Source organism: Citrus clementina, unplaced genomic scaffold (assembly GCF_000493195.1).
Source record: "Citrus clementina cultivar Clemenules unplaced genomic scaffold, Citrus_clementina_v1.0 scaffold_9, whole genome shotgun sequence".
NCBI lineage: Eukaryota > Viridiplantae > Streptophyta > Magnoliopsida > Sapindales > Rutaceae > Citrus > Citrus x clementina.
Window position 1 is genome coordinate 26555443 of NW_006261964.1, and position 22691 is coordinate 26578133.

The 22691-nt window shown below is 30.5% G+C and overlaps 2 protein-coding genes across 2 annotated transcripts; one reads left to right on the top strand and one right to left on the bottom strand.

Annotated features, from left to right (window-relative positions):
* Positions 1-2253: 2253 nt before the first annotated feature.
* Positions 2254-4775, bottom strand: LOC18031424. Its single transcript, XM_006421511.2, has 3 exons — positions 4245-4775; positions 2924-3260; positions 2254-2675 (listed from the first exon to the last, which is right to left on the bottom strand). The coding sequence occupies exons 1-3, from the start codon at positions 4596-4598 to the stop codon at positions 2254-2256; spliced, it is 1113 nt and encodes a 370-aa protein (XP_006421574.2). The 5' UTR covers positions 4599-4775.
* Positions 4776-10944: 6169 nt separating this feature from the next.
* Positions 10945-14547, top strand: LOC18031459. Its single transcript, XM_006421512.2, has 3 exons — positions 10945-11294; positions 13315-13671; positions 13813-14547. Exons 1-3 carry the CDS (start codon positions 10989-10991, stop codon positions 14374-14376), a joined length of 1227 nt encoding a protein of 408 aa, XP_006421575.1. The 5' UTR covers positions 10945-10988; the 3' UTR covers positions 14377-14547.
* The last annotated feature ends 8144 nt before the right edge of the window (positions 14548-22691 follow it).

The window sequence follows — 22691 nt, forward strand, 5'->3', positions numbered from 1 at the left end:
ACACACATGAACTCTCATTGTTTCTTAACAGAATCAGCTGACTCAGTATTGTTGACGTGGCATTGCTGATGCACCTTAGCTTCTGACTTTCTCTCTTTTCTCAGTTCAGCACAATGAGCTTTCTTCACAAGTGCTAAATAGAAAATATAAAAGATAGGCCTTGTGGAGGATCTGAGCAAGAGACATCTCTGGGCCCCACCACATAGCTCGGTTTAAGATCTTAACACGCGTGCAGTCGTACACTAGCCATCTGGTCATTTTTTTTTTTAGGAGCATCTAGTTGTTACTCTATAAAAAATATCATTAACTTGTGTAACTTTCTCTAAAGTTTCCCAAATAACTTTAGTTCACCGGACTACCAGCGCATTTCCTTCTGCATTGTCGCGTCTTCACCTTACTTACGCCAACTTTTGGAATGATTGGAAATTACATGGTAAGTGTAAGGGTATGAAATCTTAATTTGACTTAGGTGGCGTTTGTTTTTTTGTCTAAAATCTAAATAGACCTGAATAGATCTGAATGTCTGAATTTGAATAATATGTTTGTTTTTTCGTCTGAATCTCAAAAAATAAGTATTAAGTTGTTTGTTTTTTTCAACTGAAAAAGTTAAAAATATATACTTTTACATTTGTATCCTTATTAAATTTGAATGTCAAATAAATAATATATTAAATACCACAATATTTTAACATTTATAAGTAAAACTATATTCAAGTGAATACATAATTATTGTAGAATTTTAATATATAAAATACCATAAATTTCAAATTTTATCATATATAATATAAGAAAGAAAAAACAAAGATATTTTTATGTGGGGTAAATGTCTATGAGTGAGTTTTGGGATAGACATGAAAAATAAATTATAAAACATGGATATTTTTTACATTAGTAAGTAATTGACTTAATTCAAATTTCTCCATTAAGTAAAAAGCTAAAAAAATTGGCTTATTTTATTAAGTTAAAATTATATAAAAAGTCTCATTAAGTTATAAAAACAAACACATCTAATTAACTTAATTAATTAAATTAAGTCACTTTAAGTTATTAAGTTAAAAAACAAACGCCACCTTAATTTAAAAGATGTTTTGATATATTGATTTCTTTGTTTTTTATAACTAATGTTTAGAAAAAGTAAAATTTCATTACTTTTATTTAAATGATTAAATATCTTAATAAAAAAAAATTTCACAAATACACTCATTAAATATATTTATTACCTACCTAGCTATTAGATATCATATTAAAATTTTCCTAGTTCTTAAATTTTACTTGGTATTAAATACTTATCATAGATTCAATTTGAATATTAAACAAATATTTTTATTATTAGATAACAATTTTTTATGTATAATATTATGTTAAATTGTAAAAAATGATGTTATCAAAATTATTTTTTCATAAATTATATATCAAATTCTTATGTTATAAATATTTATAACATATAAAAATTATTGTACTGTAAACATATACATATTTAAACTTCATGCATATATAATACTTTGGAGGTCATAAGTGAAAAAAAAATTAGATTTAAAATATTTTGAGTTTATAAAAACAAACAACTTACAACTTACATTCACATATCAAAAAATAAAAATAAATATATTATCCTAACACGTGCATTTAAACCCATTCATATTTCAAGTAAAAAAACAAATGCCACCTAATAAAGTAAAAAGGCATTTTTGCGCGTGGGCCCTTCAATGTATAACTTCCGAGATGGTCCCAAAATTAAGCAGGATGTATGCTATAAAGTTTCCTCCTGCATTCCCGCTTTTCACCTTAGCGTGGGTCTTGGAGTTTTGGATTGGAATTTGGAAATTACATACACGGTTAAGGGGTGTCGAAGAAAAACAAAATTGGGCTAGGATAAATTAGAAAAATTCAATAAAATTATATTTGGTGTTGTCTTATTAAACAATGAAAAAAAATTAGTAAACAAGTTAGATTAACCACCACAGACAATTTATAGGCATCCATTTAAAGCAAATTTAGTAATGTTATAAACTTAGAATCTTTATCATTTAAAAAAAGTTTAGTATTGTGATTGATCAACGCAATCATATAAATACAATCATTACACACACTCAGTAGGTTTTTATATTTTCCTGGAAAATATTAGCAAAACGAGAAGAATATAGCTATTTTCACTTCGTCAAATCCCCTAAGCAACGTTTGTCTTTAGTGGAAGTTTCTTTTTGCATTTTCCTAACAACTTATTTCTAAAAAAAAAAAGAATCAAATTGAACTCTATCTTCCAATTGAACTAGCCTCCGAATCTTCAACAGTATTGCTGCCCCACCAATTTGCTCTTTTCATGGACAGCCAGACGATGAATCGCCAAAGGGATGAAGTGCATTTCTCCCGCATACTTAGTATAGAGATTCCTGTTAGAGAAAGGGCTGCGACTAGTGACCACATCAAAGCAATGCTTGAAATGCTGAATTTCCCAACACTTACACTGAACTTAGGCGTCACCTCATCCACTAACATAACATAAACAACGCATATGCAGATCACAAGAAAAAGGAGGATGCTTCTAAGTTGTAACGCCCACACAAGTACGGTAATTGCAGCCATAGCAGTCATAAACCCAGCCGAACTGAAAACCATCAGGTAGACAACTGTTGGTAGGTTACCGGATATGACATCCTTAGCATCAAATTTTTGACCTGCAAAATATATATATATATAATCTTCTATGAGAAAGGAAGCAAGCAAACTGCAAGATTACTGCTAAAAAAAAGTTGCCCTTATGTAAATATAGTAATTTTACAATGTAAATATAATAAAATGAGGACAAGTAAACGACCCAAAAAAAACAAAAAAACAAAAAAAAGGTGTAGACTTTCGAGTAATGAATTTTGTCATAAGCATTCCTTTAAGATAAATTTTTTCTCCATAGGTAAGTTTAGTTTACCTTGAGGATGATTTCCTTTAACGAAGCCGTTTGGGAAATTACAGGCTGCGGTGAAAAAAGCTGTAGCAATCATTCCTAGGACCATCAGTATCACGTTTCTTGTCTCTATCGGAAACCGTGTGAAATTCCATGAGCCACTAGTGGGATCGGAAATTTGTTCTGGATCACGAGCACTTTGTTGCCGAGCAGCAGCTCTTTCAAGGATCGAGCAAATTTCTTTGGAAACATCATCTTGAGAATTGGCATTGCATATATCCAAGGCGGTCTGTCCCTCATTGTTCTTGGAATTGATTTGAATTATGTGACTGTAGGAACTCTCAAGAAGCAGATTCACAATCTGCAATTATTAAACATCACCAAGAAGTAGAACTAGGCAGAAGACTGGGCAGAGTGGGGAGGAATTTAGTTGAAGGAATCGTAACGAAAATAGCCAAGACCTAATTTGAATAGAATAGAAATATTATTTTGTTATTTAGATTATGGGTCCCGGTAAATGGTGCGCCTGTCCATTCAAATTTTCTCTATGTTTGGGCCTCCACTATATATATACATATAACACTTTCACTTTAATATAAGTGAGAATGTTAGCATGAAAAATATATATATATATATTTCAACACATTAACAGATAATTAAATTTAAATTTATGTTTTATTTTATTTTAGTGATATCTCATTTTAACAAACTAGGAATGTCTATTTTTCTCTTTTGGCTTTGATAATTAACTAAGGCATCTATCAGTTCAGTTTAGATCCCTAAATCATTGAATAATTGAAGTTTATTTTTTAAAATTTATTAATTAGTATTAAGTAAATTTTCTTACATATGTGCACACTTTCTAGTTCCTAAAATAAAATCCTCTAAATTATTCTTTCCAAAAGAAATGTTTTAACTTTTATTTTTCAAATGAAATCTTAAAAACAAATTTCCCTCATCAAGACAATTTCCCCCCCCCCCCTTACCTTTAGCTATTTTCTATATTTTTCCCTTGTAACAAAAGCTAAATTGTATATATGTATGTATATTTGTTAATTAGAAAAATCATAGAAAAATAAATATGCGATTGAACCGTTAGAAATACGTGAAGGAAACTAGTATTTTTATTATAACTCTGATAAAAAAGGCTTTGAAACAAAACTTTCGCCTCAAATTCTCTAGAGAGTTGACACTAGCTAGCTACTGGCCTACTCAATTTTATAGATACTATGCTTATCATGATCTACCTAAGTTTATGATTAATTTCTCCATGTACAAATTAATTGTAGTCAAAAGTTTTGTGTGTTTGTGCGAGAAAGTGTGAGAGACAGCGGGGAGAGCTTACCGAGGTTAATTTGTTCTGCGCTGCAAGATGCAGAAGACTGTTGCCCTCCTTATCTGTCGTTGTGAAGAGACGCTCCAGGTTATGTTTCTTTGTCTCCTCCATCAAGATCTTGAAAGCATCGATTTGAGAATTCTTCACTGCAAGGATAAGAGCTGTCTCGTCATTGGAAGTCAGCTTTGCAAGGGATTCCGAGCATACTATTTCCGTAATCACGCCAGTATCGCCATTGACAGCTGCTCTGTGTAGCGGCGTCGTCAACGCGTCGTCTTCTACGGGGGCTCTGTGCATTGACGTGCAGCCATGCTGATTCTGGATGCGGTCCTTTTTGGCTAATTCTATCAATTCATTAGACATTATTGACTCTGAATCTGCATAATTCTTCTTTCCAATTTAACAACGGACAATGGAAGAAGATCAGAAGTAAAAAGGAAGGAAGTTTCCGTGCTTTTTTTTAAAGAAAATTTCCATGAAGTTAATAAGGTGATATTTCCTTAAGCACGCGTTAGAGGAAGCTTTCCTTCAATAATATTGATGGTATTCAGGGGTAAGCGAATGGGAATGCTTTCTTCAATGCACTTCTTTTAGGTCGGATTTACATTTTGGATTGGAGTGTGAATGTTGTGATTAAAAGTGTAGAGTGAGAGTGTGAGTAGTTTGTTTACTTATATTAGAATGAAAGTATGGAATTGAAACCAGAATCCAATTTATGTGTTTATATTGTCTTAAATTGGGAGTAAATTACTTTAAATTACAGTTTTACCCTTATTTAAAGATTATAATTTTAATTAAAATTTAATAAAAAAATATATTTGAAAAATAAAATATTTATTTTATTATATTTGTAGATTAATAATAATTATTAATATTCTTAATTATGTAAATTATTTTTTATTAATTTTAATTTGAATTATGTAAATAAAAAATTATTAATAATAGCAACACAAATGAAACATTATTATTAATAATATAGTACAAAATTAATATTTTCTTACAATAAAATATTTATTATTATTAATTAAATAAATATAATACTATTATTTTTAAATAAATATAATATTATTATAGTTTTAAATAAAGATAGAATATAGTAATATTATTAGTTCTCTATGAGTATAATAATATTATTTTTAAGTAATTTTAACTTAGAATCAATGTAAATTATTATTTTAAACTAAATATAATAATATTATATTTAAATATATTTTATATTATTATTTTTAATAATTTAATTTATAAATGTTAAATATAAGAGTAAAAAGGGAAGAGGGGAGAGTGGATTCCCGCTCCCACCTCCCCCATGAGAGTGGAATCCCACTGCCCGCTTCAAATTTTGGTAGGGTCCACGGAGTGGGATTCCCACTTCCCCCTTAAAATTAGTAAGTAAACACTGGAGTGGGAATAATCCACACTCCTTACTCTCACTCTAGAAAATAAACACTATATAATAATGTAGTGCTTTTAGCGGTGGTAATTATTCACATTTCTAAATAAATAATATTATTTTTTATTGTAGTAATATGTAATATTATTTGACTAAAAAAAATAATATTACGTAATAAAAAAAAATGTAAGGCTCGACTGGTCCAAGCAAAGATTTGCCTTTTAGCCCGTTCATTTGCTCTTTGTTTGCAGATGTTTCAATTGCTGGCCTTGGTAATATGTTAATGATATTTATCTAACCAAGTGGGCCGACGAATGAATTCTTCAATATAGAATATGTGATCAATCGATCAAGGAGCATTGTTGGTGATAATCACTAACAATGGCAACGGTAATTAACACGTTATACTTTTTGTAATGACTAATTAAAATTAATATAATAAAAATTATCAAAATATCAAGTCTTTTAATCTACATATTGCACTATTTTCTCATGCTTTAAGCTTTTCAGTGGAAGAATCAAAATACTACATTATCCTTTTCGTCTACTCCTAATATCAGCTTTACGCATTAAATCTATAAATCTAATTATTTTCGAAGTTATCTAATTCTTCTTTAGCTTCCCTTAAGGTAAGTTCTTGGAAATTACTGTCATCTTTACGTGTTTAACTTGCACAAGAAGCCTTACAAGTTATCATAAATTCATATTTTTCTTTGTGAATTTTATGCCTTGTTTAAAATTAAGGTTGAAACGCTATAATAATTAATAAGCAGTTTATTTAATAAATTTTGACAAAAATATTCTTTGATAACTTTTTTAAAGGAATGCATTTAATAAATTTTTCTATTTTCATCTCTGTTTTTATTTTAAAAGTAAGTAACAGATTATTTTTCATAAGCAGCTTATTAAATAAATCACCAAACTTTTAAAGCTTTTATTATAATCTTAATATTTTAATAAAAAGATAATTTTATCTTATTTTTCTATAAACTCTAAATACAAATAAAAGTTTTTTAAACTTATGTATATTTTAATTATTAAATAATAAAATAAAACAATTCTTCTTCTTTTTTTTTTATTTTCCTTAATGTTGGAAATAGACAGTCTTATAAATAAATTTCAAAATCAGTCCGCAACCACGTTAGGGTCAATTCCGATCAATAATATAGTGTGATATAAAAAGGCTGGTGTTTATCTTTTGTTGCAACTAATTACCTTTGTTCAATTCCCCGACCGCGTTAGCCCTTGGGGCTCTATGTACCAGGTACCATCGTCATAAGATGTCTTCATGGACCTTTTCTTTTTTAAAAAAAGGAAAAGAAAAAGAAAGCAACTTGGTAGAAATTTCTCTTTTTCTATATTTTTTTAAAATCAAAATTCGTGTCTTTGGAGAGGGGGGAAAAAAATTGTATCTTCGTACTCTATAGCCTACTCATATGACATGTCTATAAGGATGGTAATGGGGCCACCTTCATTATAGGAAGACTTATAGAAATTTTCTTTCAAAAAGAAAAAGAAAAAGAAAGAAACTTCGAAGAAATTTATCTTCTTCTTTTTTTCAAAATTCTGTCGTTGGAGAAAAAATTTTACGTTCATACCCGTCATCATTATAGGAAAACTTCATAGAAATTTCCTTTAAAAAAGAAAAAGACAGAAACTTCGTAGAAATTTTTCTTTTTTATGCTTTTTTTAATCAAAATTCGTGTTTTTCGAGAAAAAAAATTTTATGTTCACACTATATAGCCTGCTCATGTGATACGACTTAAGGATGGTATTTGGACCAATGAGGACAGGAAGGCCGTATTAATTTCCTGATATGAGTTTTCTTGAACTTTTAATAATTTTATAACATATGTTATTTATTAGTAGTAGAAGGATAGGGTTTAACTTTTTATTATTTTTTATTAATCACTAATCAACACGTTTTTTATATTTATTAATCACCGATTAACATGTGAATTTTTACTCATGAGAAGTTATGATCAGGAGATTAATTTTTATTTTTCACCACATTTAATGAATTATTTACCCTATTTTCTAATAAATTTAATAGGGTGGTGATAAAAGAAATTATAGATGATATATTTTTTGTTTATTAATTACTAATCAACACATAAATTTCTATTCAGGAGAAGCTCATAATAATAAAAAAAAGATCTTAATCTCTATTTTTCACCACATTTAATACACTATCTAACCCTACTTTCCAATAAATTTAATGGGGGTGATGGTGAAGAAATTACATACGATGAACACTTTCCTCCTGCCCCACCTTGTTCTCCTTTACTATTTTGTTGTGTAGTAAAAGAATATACTAATACATTGTTCTAGTAGTATTAAAGTTGAAAATTTTCAAATAAAGATAATATTTAAATTTTGAATTGAAAAAATAATTTGGATCTCATGCTTAACTGGCCTATGCTTAGTTCTTCATAATCTTCCTTATTTTTTATTTTTATCTAATAACTAACAAATATAAATTTCTAAAAAATTAGTAAAAAAATGTCAGTTCAACATTAGATTTAAATCTTTTAAAAAAAACAATCCTCAACATATTAGAACAATTTCTTTTGATAACTAATACTTGAATTAGAATAAAAATAAAAATTGTAAACGTAATGAAGATTCGAGAGCACAAAGTACAAAAATAAACCCAATCCCATGAATAATCTGTGTACTAATTATATTAGTTACCTCCTCATTCCATAAAAATCATATATATCAACAGCTTATTTAGGATATAATGAGTACCATCGGAGCCCCAAACACAGAGAGAATTTTACCATCATTCCTTGTCCGACACTAGCATTTTTCTTTTATGGACATAATTGTCTCATAAACATGGTAGTAACTTCCTCGGAGCCTTTTGTTCTGTGTTAGGGCGCTTTCAAACAGACCGGTAACTTCATAGAAATTTCCAACGGCCAGATTTAGATCGTTCGACGAAATTCCGTCTTTGACAACAAATTCTACTTTCGGTACACTACTTGCAAACAACTAAAGGGGCAGTGGACGGGTCCAGTGCTGTAGACACTTTAGCTTACAACTTTTTAAAAAGTAGCAATTAGCTCCAAAATTAATGCCCCATCACTTTTTTATTTTAAAAATAAAATTACTGGAAACAAATCTTTTCGGTATGTTTATGAAGTTTTACTAGTTGACTTAAATAACATAAATTATTCGGTCTTTGGCCAAGTTGTAATCGTTGCCCTCGCGATTATACGTGAATATACAAAACTTGGACTGTGCTAAAATTGACTTGATTTAAAATAATTTGAATCGATTTTTAATTGTAAATATTAATAGCTTTCACATTACTTTATATATGTATATATATTTTTTTCTCTAGTGCAGACGCTTCATTTTTCTTTCATGCGGATATATTTTTAAGTTGTGTGGTTTAAGAGAATTAATTTTTTAATGGTATTAAACCACACGGCTTCATAATTCATTTTAAAATAAGCCTATTAAACTTCACAATTTAAGAGAATATCGGCATTAAAAAAAATGAGGGTGCTTGTAAATTTTAAAGTCCGAGAATATTCAAAAAATTTATTGAATCGTGAGATTTAATAGCATAATGCTATTAAGCCTATCAAACCCCCACAATTTAATAGCTTTCACAGACTTTAAAATTTCGGACTAAATCAAGACTCTATGTATGAATGTATGAGTACACACACACATACACATCTATATAAACGTCATCAACCTGAAAATAATGTTATTTGACAAGATCAAAACTTTTTATCTCTTCTTTTATTGAATAAAGCTAAATATTCAAATATTGTACATCATAGTTATATTATTGTCACATATCCTATGAGAGTATGGATTGAAGAAAATATACAAAAAGGGGTAAGGGCTTCTTTCCAACTTTTGTAATATGAAAAGAAGCCTGGGTTAAAACTATCATGTTGCAATAAGAAATTATTAAAGTAAGGACATTTTTATCATTTTATTCATGAGTAATGATACAGCCACAAACTCTTGTACAAACTTATTTTGTACAAACTGACGTGGCATTAATTCATTGGTTGAATAAAAATATAAATTAATAAAAACAAATCATGTGGGCCAAGTGATATTTAATTCAACCAATCTTATCATGCCACATCAGTTTGTACAAAATAAGTTTGTACAAAAGTTTGTGGCTATATCATTACTCTTTATTCATACGCGACTTGTTCATGTAATAGACTGTAATGGTCCACAGCCTTACTCAATATAAAAATTAGCTCATGGGGGCAAATAGATTATTTTAAGGTACTATACTATATTGTGATTAGAAAGTTGTAATTAAATTATTATTTTATCATATTTATATATATGATGATTAATTTATAACATATTTATTATTTTTTAAAAAAATATTATTTAAAAATTATATTTACCATACACTATCAACTATTATTATTATTAGTATTTTTTTATCTTTTAATCTTAAGGTAGAGGATTTGAGTTTTCCTATGTAATTAGGGGAATTTATTATTATATTTTGCTGTGTTTGAGCTTACTTTATTAAGTTTTGTGTATATATATTTTTTTAAAGCGGAAATTGCTCTCCCAACTGAAGTTAAAATACACCACTTACTTTTCAATTATTTTCATAATATTCAAAAATCTCTCCAGCACAAAAAATTTAAAGAAAAAAGAGGTAAATAAGTCATTTACTTGATAATTTATCTTGAGAATATAAAATATATATTTATTATAAATAAAATATTTTTAAAAAATAAAAAGTATAAGAAAAGCATCTTATTATTAATTTTTTGCCATATTAAAACATATTTTTTCTTATTTTTAGTGCATATTTTTCTTATTTTAATTTCTATTAATACGATGTACTTAATTTATAATAAATATAAATAAAAATATATTTAAAAATAAAAATAATAAAATAAAATTATAACTGAAAACAATTTAAAAAAATTAAGTTGTATAAGGTAATTTGTGACGGCGGATGGAAAAATTAGGACGGCAATCTTCCTTTAAAAAAAAAATATGGTCAAGTTATGTTGAAATTATTTTAAGGTAAAATATCCTTTCGCAATCACACAATTAAAATTATAAATTTTTTTATTATTTATCACTTTACATATATAGTTGAGATTCACAAATGCGCTCCGACGTATCCATAGCAATAATAATAATAATAATAAGACTTACTAAGGCTCGAACTTTGCAGTGCTCCGTTACGACTACGAGGACACATCGCAAGTGGGCCCATTAAAAAAAGTGGGGCCGTGTGGGTCCATGGAAAAGTATTATCTATATAAAACCCTGCAGCCTGGCTAAGCAGATCCATGGCTGTTTCTTTGAAATGGTTCTAGACAATTTCAAATTCTCTCTGATTACTGTGCATGCATAACTTCTTAGTTCTGGGTGGTACCTTCACCAACAGAAGGCACTGCGAGAAAGAGAAAAAAGAAGAAAAAATGAGGTCAGAATTTGATAGAGATTGTGAGATCGGTATGCTAGAAGAGAACGTGCTCCCTCTGGGATCCGGCTTGCGAGCACCGATAAGGGGCGCCTTGGGAATAATTCTTGGGCATAAAACTGCAGGTTTGAACATTTTCGTTGGAGCTTCAAAATTCTTGCTTCATCACGTTGAAGAAGGCCTTCTCAACCAGAGATTGCTGGAGAATGTTGTTACATGTGATCTCAAGGTATGGTTGTTCCAGCTCCAGCTACATCGTTTTGATTATATTCTTGGACCCAATTATCTTATTATATTCGATTTTATTTAATTTTTGTCTATATTAATTAACCTATTTTAAACTTGGGTTGGGTTTTAATAGTCATGTCATTTTTTTAATAGTTTTTAAGCCAAATAAATTGTTTAATTTTATTTTAAAGATTTATTTTCTGTTTTTATTTTTAAAGGAAAATTCTTCATTAGCAAAACAGCGTAATAGATTTGATCTCGTGCATTCCGATTGTAATTGGGTCCCTGCTGAGTGCTGACAAGTGCTGAAGTAACATATATTTACACTTAAAAATCTCCTATGTTAATTTTGCTTATAACTATATTTTAATCTAGATATTAGAAGCCACACTGAAACTCTGTGGTGCATTATCTCATTAGAGGTACAGAAGAAATCCAGTATGTTGTTCTATGAGAACTTTGATAACCGAATGTAAGAAGTATTGATGTCAAGTAATGACAGAAGTGCAAAGTATCATGCAAGCTCCCGTACATGGTCAATAATGGGGGAGATGCAAACATCAAGCATGATATCCTTCAAGGTCACAAGCATTGTTTGGTGGCCATATCCGTAGAGATCAAGTATCCATGATGATTGCCTACTAGTATTGTTCATTGCTGTTCCATAAGTGAGACATGCATTTAAGTATGAAACATGAGGATATCCTACAAGTTTTGGTCCTTGATGTTCAACAAGAAGAGTTGGGTACATACCAAGCATGAACCCATGCTAGTATTGCTCGTTGATGTTCACTAACAACAGAGGTACAAATATTCTGGGTGCATCTCTATAAGTTCTGCTTGTTGATATTCAAGAATGAGAGAGACCTAGTTACATGCACAAACCCTACAAGTATGGTCAGTGGTGTTAAACAAGGAGGGAGATGCAAGTATCAAGTATGATCCACTACAAGTATTTCCCATTGATGTTGCATAATGACAGAGATAAAAGTATAATGGCATGTTTTTCGATAAAAGTATAATGGCATGTTTTTCTATAAGTTTTGGTCATTGGTGTTCGATAATGACAGAGATACATGTGTCATGCATGATACCTGCAGTTATTGGTCATTGATCTTCAACAAGGAGAGAGATTCAGGTACCAACATGATCCCAACAGTTGTTAGTCATTGATGTTAGGCATCATGCATGATCCCTGCAAATATTGGTCATTAATGTTAACCAAGGAGAGAGATGCAATTATCAAGCCTGATCCCGTTTATCAGTCGTTGATGTTCAATGATGACAGTGATGCATGTATATTGCGTGTTCCCCAACAATATTCAGTTATTGATCTCAATAATGACAGAGATACAAGTATTGGTAATTGATATTGCGTGCTGTGAAGTATCAAGCACGATTCCTGCAAGTATTGGTCACTGATTTCAATAATGACAGAGATGCAACTATCAGGTTAGCGATTCAAATACAGTTCCCAACTAGCTAACCTGAAAGGCAATCACTAACTGTTGCTACTGGAGCTGGCTGAGAGAAACAGCATAAAGATGGAGGGCATTGTTCTATAGTTGCTCATTGAGGTTCAATAATGACAAAGATGCATGTATCAAGCATTATCCCTACAATTATTAGTGTTTCAATTCATTGATGCATGATTGTTTGACATAGCATATAATTGAAATTTCTAGAGCATATTGGCATATTAACACATGAATACTTTTGTCGACCTCGCTTGATATTTCACTCGAATAGAAGCAAATCACACTAGTTTAATTTTTTCCAACAACTCTTACCACAGGATGGGGACATTTAATTTCTAGCAAATTTTATATTAAGAATAATAGGATTGGGAGCAATATTGTCAATATTGATTACGGTATGGAATTTTTTTTTTCTTTCATTTTTGGGTTCACAATAGGTAAATGATAAGTTTTTGGGAAAGACTGAATGAAAGATGTTTTGCCATACTAGGCAAATTTCATGATCCCTTTACCGTTGCTAATTATGTGTTGCCTATTTTTCAGTGCTTGTGCAGGCAGGCGGGCTTTGAAGAGAAACTATCATATCCAAACCAAGTAAAACCATTGGGATACTGCTGGAAGGATAAATGGCCCAGGAAGGAGAGCTTGGAAAATCATCTTTTCAGAAGAACTGAAGGAAATTTAGAAACAAAAGAAAATAAAGATTGCATATATATGGATATTTTTGTAGTTATCATTGAATTGCCCGGTTTTGCAGAATCCTTTTCCATCAAAGAAGGATCTTGGGATAAAAAAATTGAAATTGCCATTGGAGTTGCTAAAACACTGGTTGCTATGCAAAGTTCTGAGAAGCAAAATATTTACAGAGATCTCAAGCCCTCAAGTATACTGCTTAAAGAGGTTATTATTCATTTTGATCCTTGCCTCTATTTCTTATGTTCATTTTGAAACTATGCTCAAGCTCTCTTGTTGGCTTGCCATAGAAGTTCATTCATTAATTCTTATTACCAAGCCTCTGAGCTCTTTTTGTGCATGTTGCAGACTCCAAAATCTTTGCTGGCTGATACGCCTCATAACTCCGTTGCAAAGGTTAGCTTAATGGATGGTAGTGAGTGTACAGCGTTGGACATATCAGATGACTTATCGCAATCTGCGAAGACAGAAATGAAAATTAAGGCAACTCAACATGTATGGGGTGCTTTTGGAGCCAAATATGATCGAATGAGGAAGGTATTTAAATGGGGGCACCTGTCATCGCATTTGCAGAACACCTGGCTCAATATGAAAACCAAAAATAAGTCTAAAGGCTATGTCTTTCATCTACTGTTACTGCTGGCATTGTTATCAACCATAACGTTCCACATAGCATTGAAGATCTTCGGCTGCAGATCAGAAAAAGGTTTCCAGCAGATTTCAAGCCTAAATCCCTTCTGTCGGGTTGTGAATAGACATCCGCATTTATTCCAATTACTAATCACCCTCAATTCCGCCGCCTTTTTCTTATGCTTAGCATTTATGACAGTTCTCTTTAATGAGTTTCCGCTCAAGCCATTGCTGCTAGTTTCTGTATTTTCAATGCTTGCTGCCTATATGTGCATCATATAGGATTCTTTTTGCCTCGTACGCGCTCATAGCAGTCGATTTCTCAAATAATTTGCAGGTGCACTCATCATGGTTTATACATATATGTGTGTGTGTGTTTGTATTGAGTAGTTTTTAATCTCATAAATTTCCACGTGTTATGCGCGATGTATGCTTTACTAAGGTTAATCTGATTCAAACTTTTAAAGTTTTGACTTTCTTTGCTTTTTCCCTTTCCATCTCATATATCTCAACAACATCAGGCCAACTTGGTAAATGTTTGACGCAATTTGTTCTGGAAAGAAGTTTGGATCAGGAGAGAATCTTAATTCATTTTCACTCTTATCATCTAATTGATTAAGATATTAACTCTTGGCCAAAATCGTTAAAGAATTTTTTAAATTCTGAATGAGGTCGTTGGAAAAGGGTAAATACAACTGCGTGACCTTTCCGGGCAGCCAAATGAACTAGAAGGTAGATTTCATTAAACTTTGGCCTCTATAGCTTTTAAATCATAATATTTTACCACTCAAATATCTATTTATTTATTAGATTTTTGTTTCCCTACAGAACAAATTTCTGCCTCCAAAGCAAATAAACAGAGTTAAGTATCTAATGCATTCATTCCTTTTCCTTAATTCCGTTGCCTCTCGATCAATGTTATAAGCCAAATTCCAACACTGAATCCAAGTAAACTCTGCATTTAGAGGCTTGCTACATAAGCTCTCATAGAAGCACAAAAATCAACAGCAGAATATATATTAAACATTTCAGGAATCCTGGAAAGTAACTTGATACATTATCTTTGTTATGTGACACATGATGGTGCTTAATCCTGTCCAGCGGATATACATGAATACATGGAATATGGAATAAGCAGACCATTAGGGTCCTATTTTATTGTTAAGCTGTGTGAAGTGTTTAATTTTATGATACTGATGTATCGATGAATCATGTATGTATATATGAACAGTCTGAAAAACTCTCCTGCCTGCAGTTAGTATGGCCATCAATAAATAATAATACTTCTACAGATGATGTACTGATGGTTTTACCATACAAATCTTGATAAAGCATTAGAATCAATGCGGTTAATCATAGCACAACTCGAGAAAAATCTGAACCTCATGGCATTGAATATGACGGAGCAACAACGATGTAGGGGGGGCAATTACGTCAAACACAAGTCAAGAGTCTCAATATATTGAAATGCATAAAATCACCAGAACTTCAGTAAACCCTCAGAACGAGTACCTCCAGTATCTTCACAGCCTGGATCAAAATCGCTTTATTTTCTTAGGCACAATAATCTTTGATGAATAGTATCTTCACGGTTATTCCAACTCGAACTATATACATCACTTTGATATTCGTAGACACAATAATCCAATAATTTTATACTTTATTTTCTGTTTTATTTTTAAAAGGAAGATTCTTCATTGGCAAATAGCAACCCAGCAAAACTGATACATCGGCTGAAATTTCTGCCAAACAAATAGTAACGTACAGCTCCGATTTTGCTAATAAAAATTATTGCCAAATTTAGCTAACTGATCTAGGAATTATTAAATCAACATTAACCAATATCAGAGATCACCCAAGAAAAGAAACTGCTCTTTTTCCCTGGCTAAACTAACCATATTCAAGGCTCAGACTCAGATCAATACTTGGAACAACCCCTGCATCTTTGGCCACTTACAAATTTACACTAATCTCATAGCTTCTGCCTCTGCAACTGCAAGCCCAATACCTTCTAATTTGGAACAGCTAGAGCCATACATTTCGAAGTAAACTGCAGTATTGGCTGCTGTATCACTAGCTGCATCTACATTCAATTACAATCTGGGTCTTTGCTTTACTCTTCTGAAAGAGCAAATGATTGCTACAGCTCTTGCCACCAAGATGGCAACTACATCCCTCTACATTGGATGGAATGTACAGAATATTCAATTACAGGTTAAAATACTTGGTCTTTGATGTTCAATAATGGCAAATATGCATGTATCAAGCATTATCCCTACAAATATTAGTATTTCAGTTCATTGATGCATGATTCTTTGACAGCATGTTGGCATATTAATAAAGACGTGGATAATTTTGTTGACCTCACTTGATATTTCACTCAAACAGAAGCAAATCACACTTGTTTAATTTTTTGCAGGAACTTTTACCACAGGATGAGGATATTTCTGGCAAATGTTATTTTAAGAACAATAAGATTGGGACCAATATTAGGTCTATTGATTATGGTTTGGAATTTTTTTTTTAATTTTGGTGGATAAAATATGTCAAGTTTTTGGGAAAGACTGAATGAAAGATGTTTTGCTAATCCAGTCAAATTTTATGATTCCTTTAACCAATGGTAATTATATGTTGCCTATTTTAGTGCTTATGCAGGCGGGCAGGCTCTGGAGAGAAATTATCATATCCATATCAAGTAAAACCATTGCGATACTGCGTGAAGGATAAATGGCCCATGAGGAAGGAGAGCTTGGAAAATCATCTTTTCAAAAGAACTTAAGGAAATTTAGATCCTGTTTAGAATTGAGGTGTTTTAACTTTTAAGTTACAGTTAGTTGTGAAAAAAAGTTGTAACTATGAAATAAAAAAAAATAATACTATATAAGTAATATAAATTTTCAATAATAATTTTAACAAAATTAGTGAAGATATAATAGATTTTCTATCATATAAGTGAAAAATCATATCAACATAACTTTCAAGTTACAACAGCTAGTGTTTACCAAACACTTTGGTAATGTAGCTTTTAAGTTATAGCGCCCAGCCTCAATTCCAAACAGACCCTTAGAAGCGAAAGAAAACAAAGATTGCATGTCCATGGGTATTTTTGCAGTAATCGATGAAATGCCTGATTGCAAAATCCTTTGAAGTTGAAATTGCAAAGGACTTGAAAGACATGAAATTGCCATTAGAGTTGCTAAAACCCCGGTTGCTATACAAAGTTCCAAGAAGCAAAATATTTATAGAAATATCAAGCCTTTAATTAAGCTAAGGAGCTATATTGGAGTGTTCCTATTATGGTATTGTTGTATCAATTGACTATCAGTAAAAAGTATACATTTAATAAAGGTGAAATTTATCATTTTTCATTTCTAGTATTGATAACACTAACAATTTCATCACATTATAAATTTTAACTTATTTTATGAATTGTCTATTTTTATTTATTTTTAAGTAAGATTTTTATTTTCTGTAGGTAAATCCCTAAATTCATTATGCTTGGATTGGAAAAACGAAAGTGAAATTTGGATTTTAGAGACTTAGAAGTTTTTGGAAGAATTGATATCCCTTCGATCCACCATTAGTTTTATATAGCTGAGATCATGCCATGTGCCCGAGTTCATGTGCACCTTGTTGAACTATATTTAACGCTCATCAATTGGTAGATCAACCACCTTGACAAATGAGTCAATAAAGGGTCCTACTTTAACTTCATTTATAATCATTGATTATGTTCAATCCATCGATCCATAATGTTGCAATTTTGGACTCTTGAATTGTATTAATAAAGTTCATCTAAAGGTTATGGTTGCAAGCTCAATAAACATATCATGTAAATGCCCACATTTGTTCAACTCAAAATTTACTTGTACAAAGGCAAGACACACAAATTTGTTGAGAAATTTGAGAGGTAAGTTTTGTAGAGAACTTAGGTGTAAATTTAAAGTGAATTTTTGGGAAAAATATCTGTTCTCTTCTTTTTTTTTCCCGTCAATTTTCTTGTGTCGTATATCATAAATTTGTTAAATAAAATGAGCGTTTTACTCGTCTATATGAGTTGCTAATTTTCTAAGTCAAGGTGAAGGGTGAAGCTTTTTCAAGTGAGTTTTAACTTTATTGTTTTAATAATATGTTTATAGTTTGTACTTTTTACCTGTTATTTTCTTATCATATTTATCTATAGATTTAGATCCCCTTTGGATCTATATGGGGCTTAGACATAATGTCGACACACCAATGTAATAGTGAGAACACTCGAATGTAGATATGGCACATTATATACTTAACCCCCTTATTTATCCATAGAGTGGTTAGTTAAAAACTAAGTCACATAATATTCAAACTATTAAAAGAAATAAAAAAATAAATATGACAAAGTATTATAACCTTGAAATCTTGTAACCTTAGCACTTTTTTTTTTAATTTAGACTATTCTTTATTCATTTCTTTTTCTGCATTATTTTTATTTAATAGTTGACTACTAAATTTTTAGATTCTTTGTTATTTGACTCCAGACTCATTAGGTAATATTATAACTAGGCACTTTTATACTTAAGAGCAATAATCTACTTTTGTGTCGTGTCATGAACATTATATCTAAACGCCCACATAGATCTAAGGAGATCTAAATCTACAAATAATTATGAAATGAAAACAACATAGAAAATATAACTTATAAACATGTAACTGAAAAAAAATTTTAAAACTCACTTGAGAAAGTACATAAATCTACAATTTGAATATGTAAGGTCCACCTCTCACCTTAGCTTAGAAACTATTGAAACACACTTGAGAAAGTAATTAAATATTGATAAGCAAAAAACTCATTTTATTTAATAAATTTGTGAAAGTACAATACAAAGAAACTGAAAACAAAAGAAAAGAGAAGAGAAAAATCTCTTCTTATTTATTACACTTTTTCCTAAAATTCACTCTAAAATTACACTAATTTTTACTATAAAAATCAAATCTCAAATTCTACAAAAATTCTACAAGGTCATTTATGAAATCTCTTGCCTTTATACAAACAAATTATAAGTTGATCAAGTGTGGGCATTTACACGATATTTTTAGTGAGCTTCCAACCTCCTTCCAACCACAGCCTTTAGATGAGCTTTACGAACACAATCCAAGAGTCTAAAATTGCAACCATTGTGATCATTACGAACCATTGGATTTAACATTATCAATGGTTACAAATGAAGTCAAAATGAAACCTTCCATTGGCTCTTTTATCAAGTTGGTTGAACTACTAAATTGACAAGTGTCAAATCTAGTGTAAGGAGATTCATGTGACCTCAAGCAAATGGCATAATCTCGGCCTTTCAGAATTAACGTTTGATCAAAAGGCTAAGAATTCTTCTAAAGGCTTCTAAGTCTCTAAAATTCAAATTTCATGTCCATTTTTTCGATCCAATAATCATGAATTTAGGGATTTACAATTCATAAAATAGGTTAGAGATTTGCAAATGTGACGAAATTGTTAGTGTTATTGATATTGTAAGTAAAAAATGATAATTTTAACCTTTATTAAATGCATACTTTCTAATTTTAATCACACACTCCAAATAGCATATTATTAATCCCTAGCGATTAAAGTGCTAATTGTAATAAATAAAAGGGTAGATACTTGTTTAATTCTTATATTTAAGAGCATATTATTTTTAATCTAATAAAATTATTAAAAAGTCAACTCAGCACCAATCTAAATTTATATTTTATAAGAGTTTTATTCTCAATAAGAATCTTGATTGTCTCTAAAATCCACAAATGATAATTATCTATCAAATGTCATAGTTCACGGTCCAAAAAATAACACTAACACATAAAATTCTTAGTTTACAAATAAATCTACTATAAAATATTAAATTATATTAAAAAAAGATGTACTAGTACAGGTTTGCGGTTTGGGTTAAATTATCAACCTATCCCAGCCCGTAAATAGTGTGGGTTGAAAAAAAAACCAATCCCTTTGAGTTGGTGAAATATTATTATCCAATCAACCGACAAGAAATTGTGCGGCTTATGTGGATTGTCCGGATCTAAGGTAAAATAATTTCATTTAGATGGCTAATCGGGAGTCAAGAGGTACCATTTTATTTAATTATATCAAATTGTTTTAACCGTAAATGGCAACTTGTTTTCTTAAAAGAAGAAGCTAAAATATGAGTGTTGAAACTGTGGATTAAGTTGCAAATAAATCCTAACTATTTTTATTTTAATTCTTCCACACTAACTTTATCACGTTTAAAAAGAGAAATACGTGCCGACTAATATTGTGGTGTTCTTATCCCTTTTCATAGGTGTCACTATCAAAAGTTTGTCAATGGCAATTAATAAATTTGACGAAAAAAGGCCCAACAATTATTGATGAGGTACGTGTTGTATTTGATTATCTCAAAATAAAAATTATTAGATCATTATTGACCGTAAGTATCTTACTATTTCTTAATATTTTTAAAATATAACCAACCTATGTTTTTAAAATTTACAAAAGAGACATGCTAACACCACTCAAAAATAGTTATTACTTACAAGTATAAGAATAATAAGTTATAATATAACCCAGTGAATCCGGAGTCGAGCCACAAGAAATTTAAAAATCTGGTAATCAATTATTAAATAAAAATAATTGTAGAAAAAGAAGTTAAAAAGGAGTAGCCTAATTAGAAAGGTGCTAAGGTTACAAGATTCATTCTTGGTATTCAAATCATAGTCACGGTACTTTCTCATATTTATATTTTGGATTTTTTAATAGTTTGAATATTATGTGACTTAGTTCTTAATTAACCACTCTATGAACAAATATAAGGATTAAGTACAAAATGTACCGTAACTGTATCGGAACTTTTCTACTACTGTATTGGTGCATTAATATTAAGTCTAAACACCCACATAAATCTAAGGGGACCTAGATATACAAATGTGAATTACTCTATGAACCAAAATGGAATTAAGTACATAATGTGATACGACCACATTGAAATATTCTGGCTACCACATTGGTGTGTCAATATTATGTTAAATCCAGTGCAATGAGGTACATGTGAGCTCAGACACATGGCACAGTCTCAGCTATTTTGAATTAATGTTGGATGGAAGGGCTAACAATTCTTCCAAAGGCTTCTAAGTCTCCGGAGTCTAAATTTCATGTTCGCTTTTCTAATCTAAGCATCATGGAATTTAGGGATTTACATATAAAGCAAAAAAAAAAAAATCATATTTAAGAACTAATAAAAATAGATAATTCATAAAATATGTTTGTGATTTGTAAATGTGATGAAATTGTTAGTGGTATCAACACCGTAGATGAAAAATGATATTTTAACTTTTATTAAATGTACAATTTTTAAAGTTAATTAATTAGTCTACTCAATATAATGTCAAGCATCACTGTAAATAATAGGCTTAAACGATCTCATTAAAAAATACCCAACATTTGCAAAATGGTACATATTATTTTGATATGTTTAATCATACTATAATATATTCTTTTGATATTGTTAGAAATATTGGGTGATATTTGGGTGAAATCATTTAAGCATATTATTTACAATGATGCATGATGTAATATGATTGGGGAGGTTGATTAATAAAGTTGGTTGAATATTAGATTATTTTGGGAGTGTTTATTTTACAGATTTGTAGATTGAAAATGTGGAATAAGGAGTCTTTGCTGGTTTTCCATAAAATATTTATTAATGAATTTATTTAGTCACGATTCCAAATAAGCCTACCATTAGAATTCGGGACGGGATATTTCATAATGTTGGTAGGCAAGAATACATCTACAAGTTTCCTATTTTCGCAATAAATATGTCAATGATTTCAATATTTGATTCGTGAAATCGTAGATGGATGTCTTTAGGAGTATGGGCCATCTTACGTGTTAAAAAACCAAAAATGGAAACCGAAAAGCTTATATACATCTATAGTCGATCTCATCCAAATCAATTCTCGTTTAAGAATCAATCAATCAATCAGTCAATCAATCAAAAAGTGGTAATGAGAAACTCGTGATGAAATGCCTTAAAATCTACGCCACAGAATCGGATCGATGGTGCCTTATCATTCAATCGTAGTATGTGGACAAAATACAATCAACTGAGATTTAGCAGCATCGCCTCTTCACGAGAAGCCACGGACCTATCATTATCATATGAAGTGTCCTTTTTGACATTTTTGTTCATTGAACTCATTGAAGCACATTGACAAGTATACCCAAGGTCTAGCTCTACTAATTAGTGGATAATCTTCCTAAGATTTAAGTCTTTAGTTCATATAATGTGTTAGATTATAATTGTAGTATATTGCATTTTATAATTCTGTTACTGGTTCGAAGGCAATCAGAACCTTTTTTTTTTATTCCCTCTAGTGATATGCAAAATGGATCTTGCTTTGACTTTTTTTTTCCTCATATCATATACCATATAATAATAATAGTAAATTCTTAATTTTTTTTTGGGAATTCGCAGGCGTAAAGTGAAAAATGAAAAAAAAATCAAACCTTATCATCGCACATTTTAACTTAAATTTGGGTTTCCGCCCTTATTAACAGAAATTTAAAGAAATTATTCATGATAAACCATAAAGAGGGA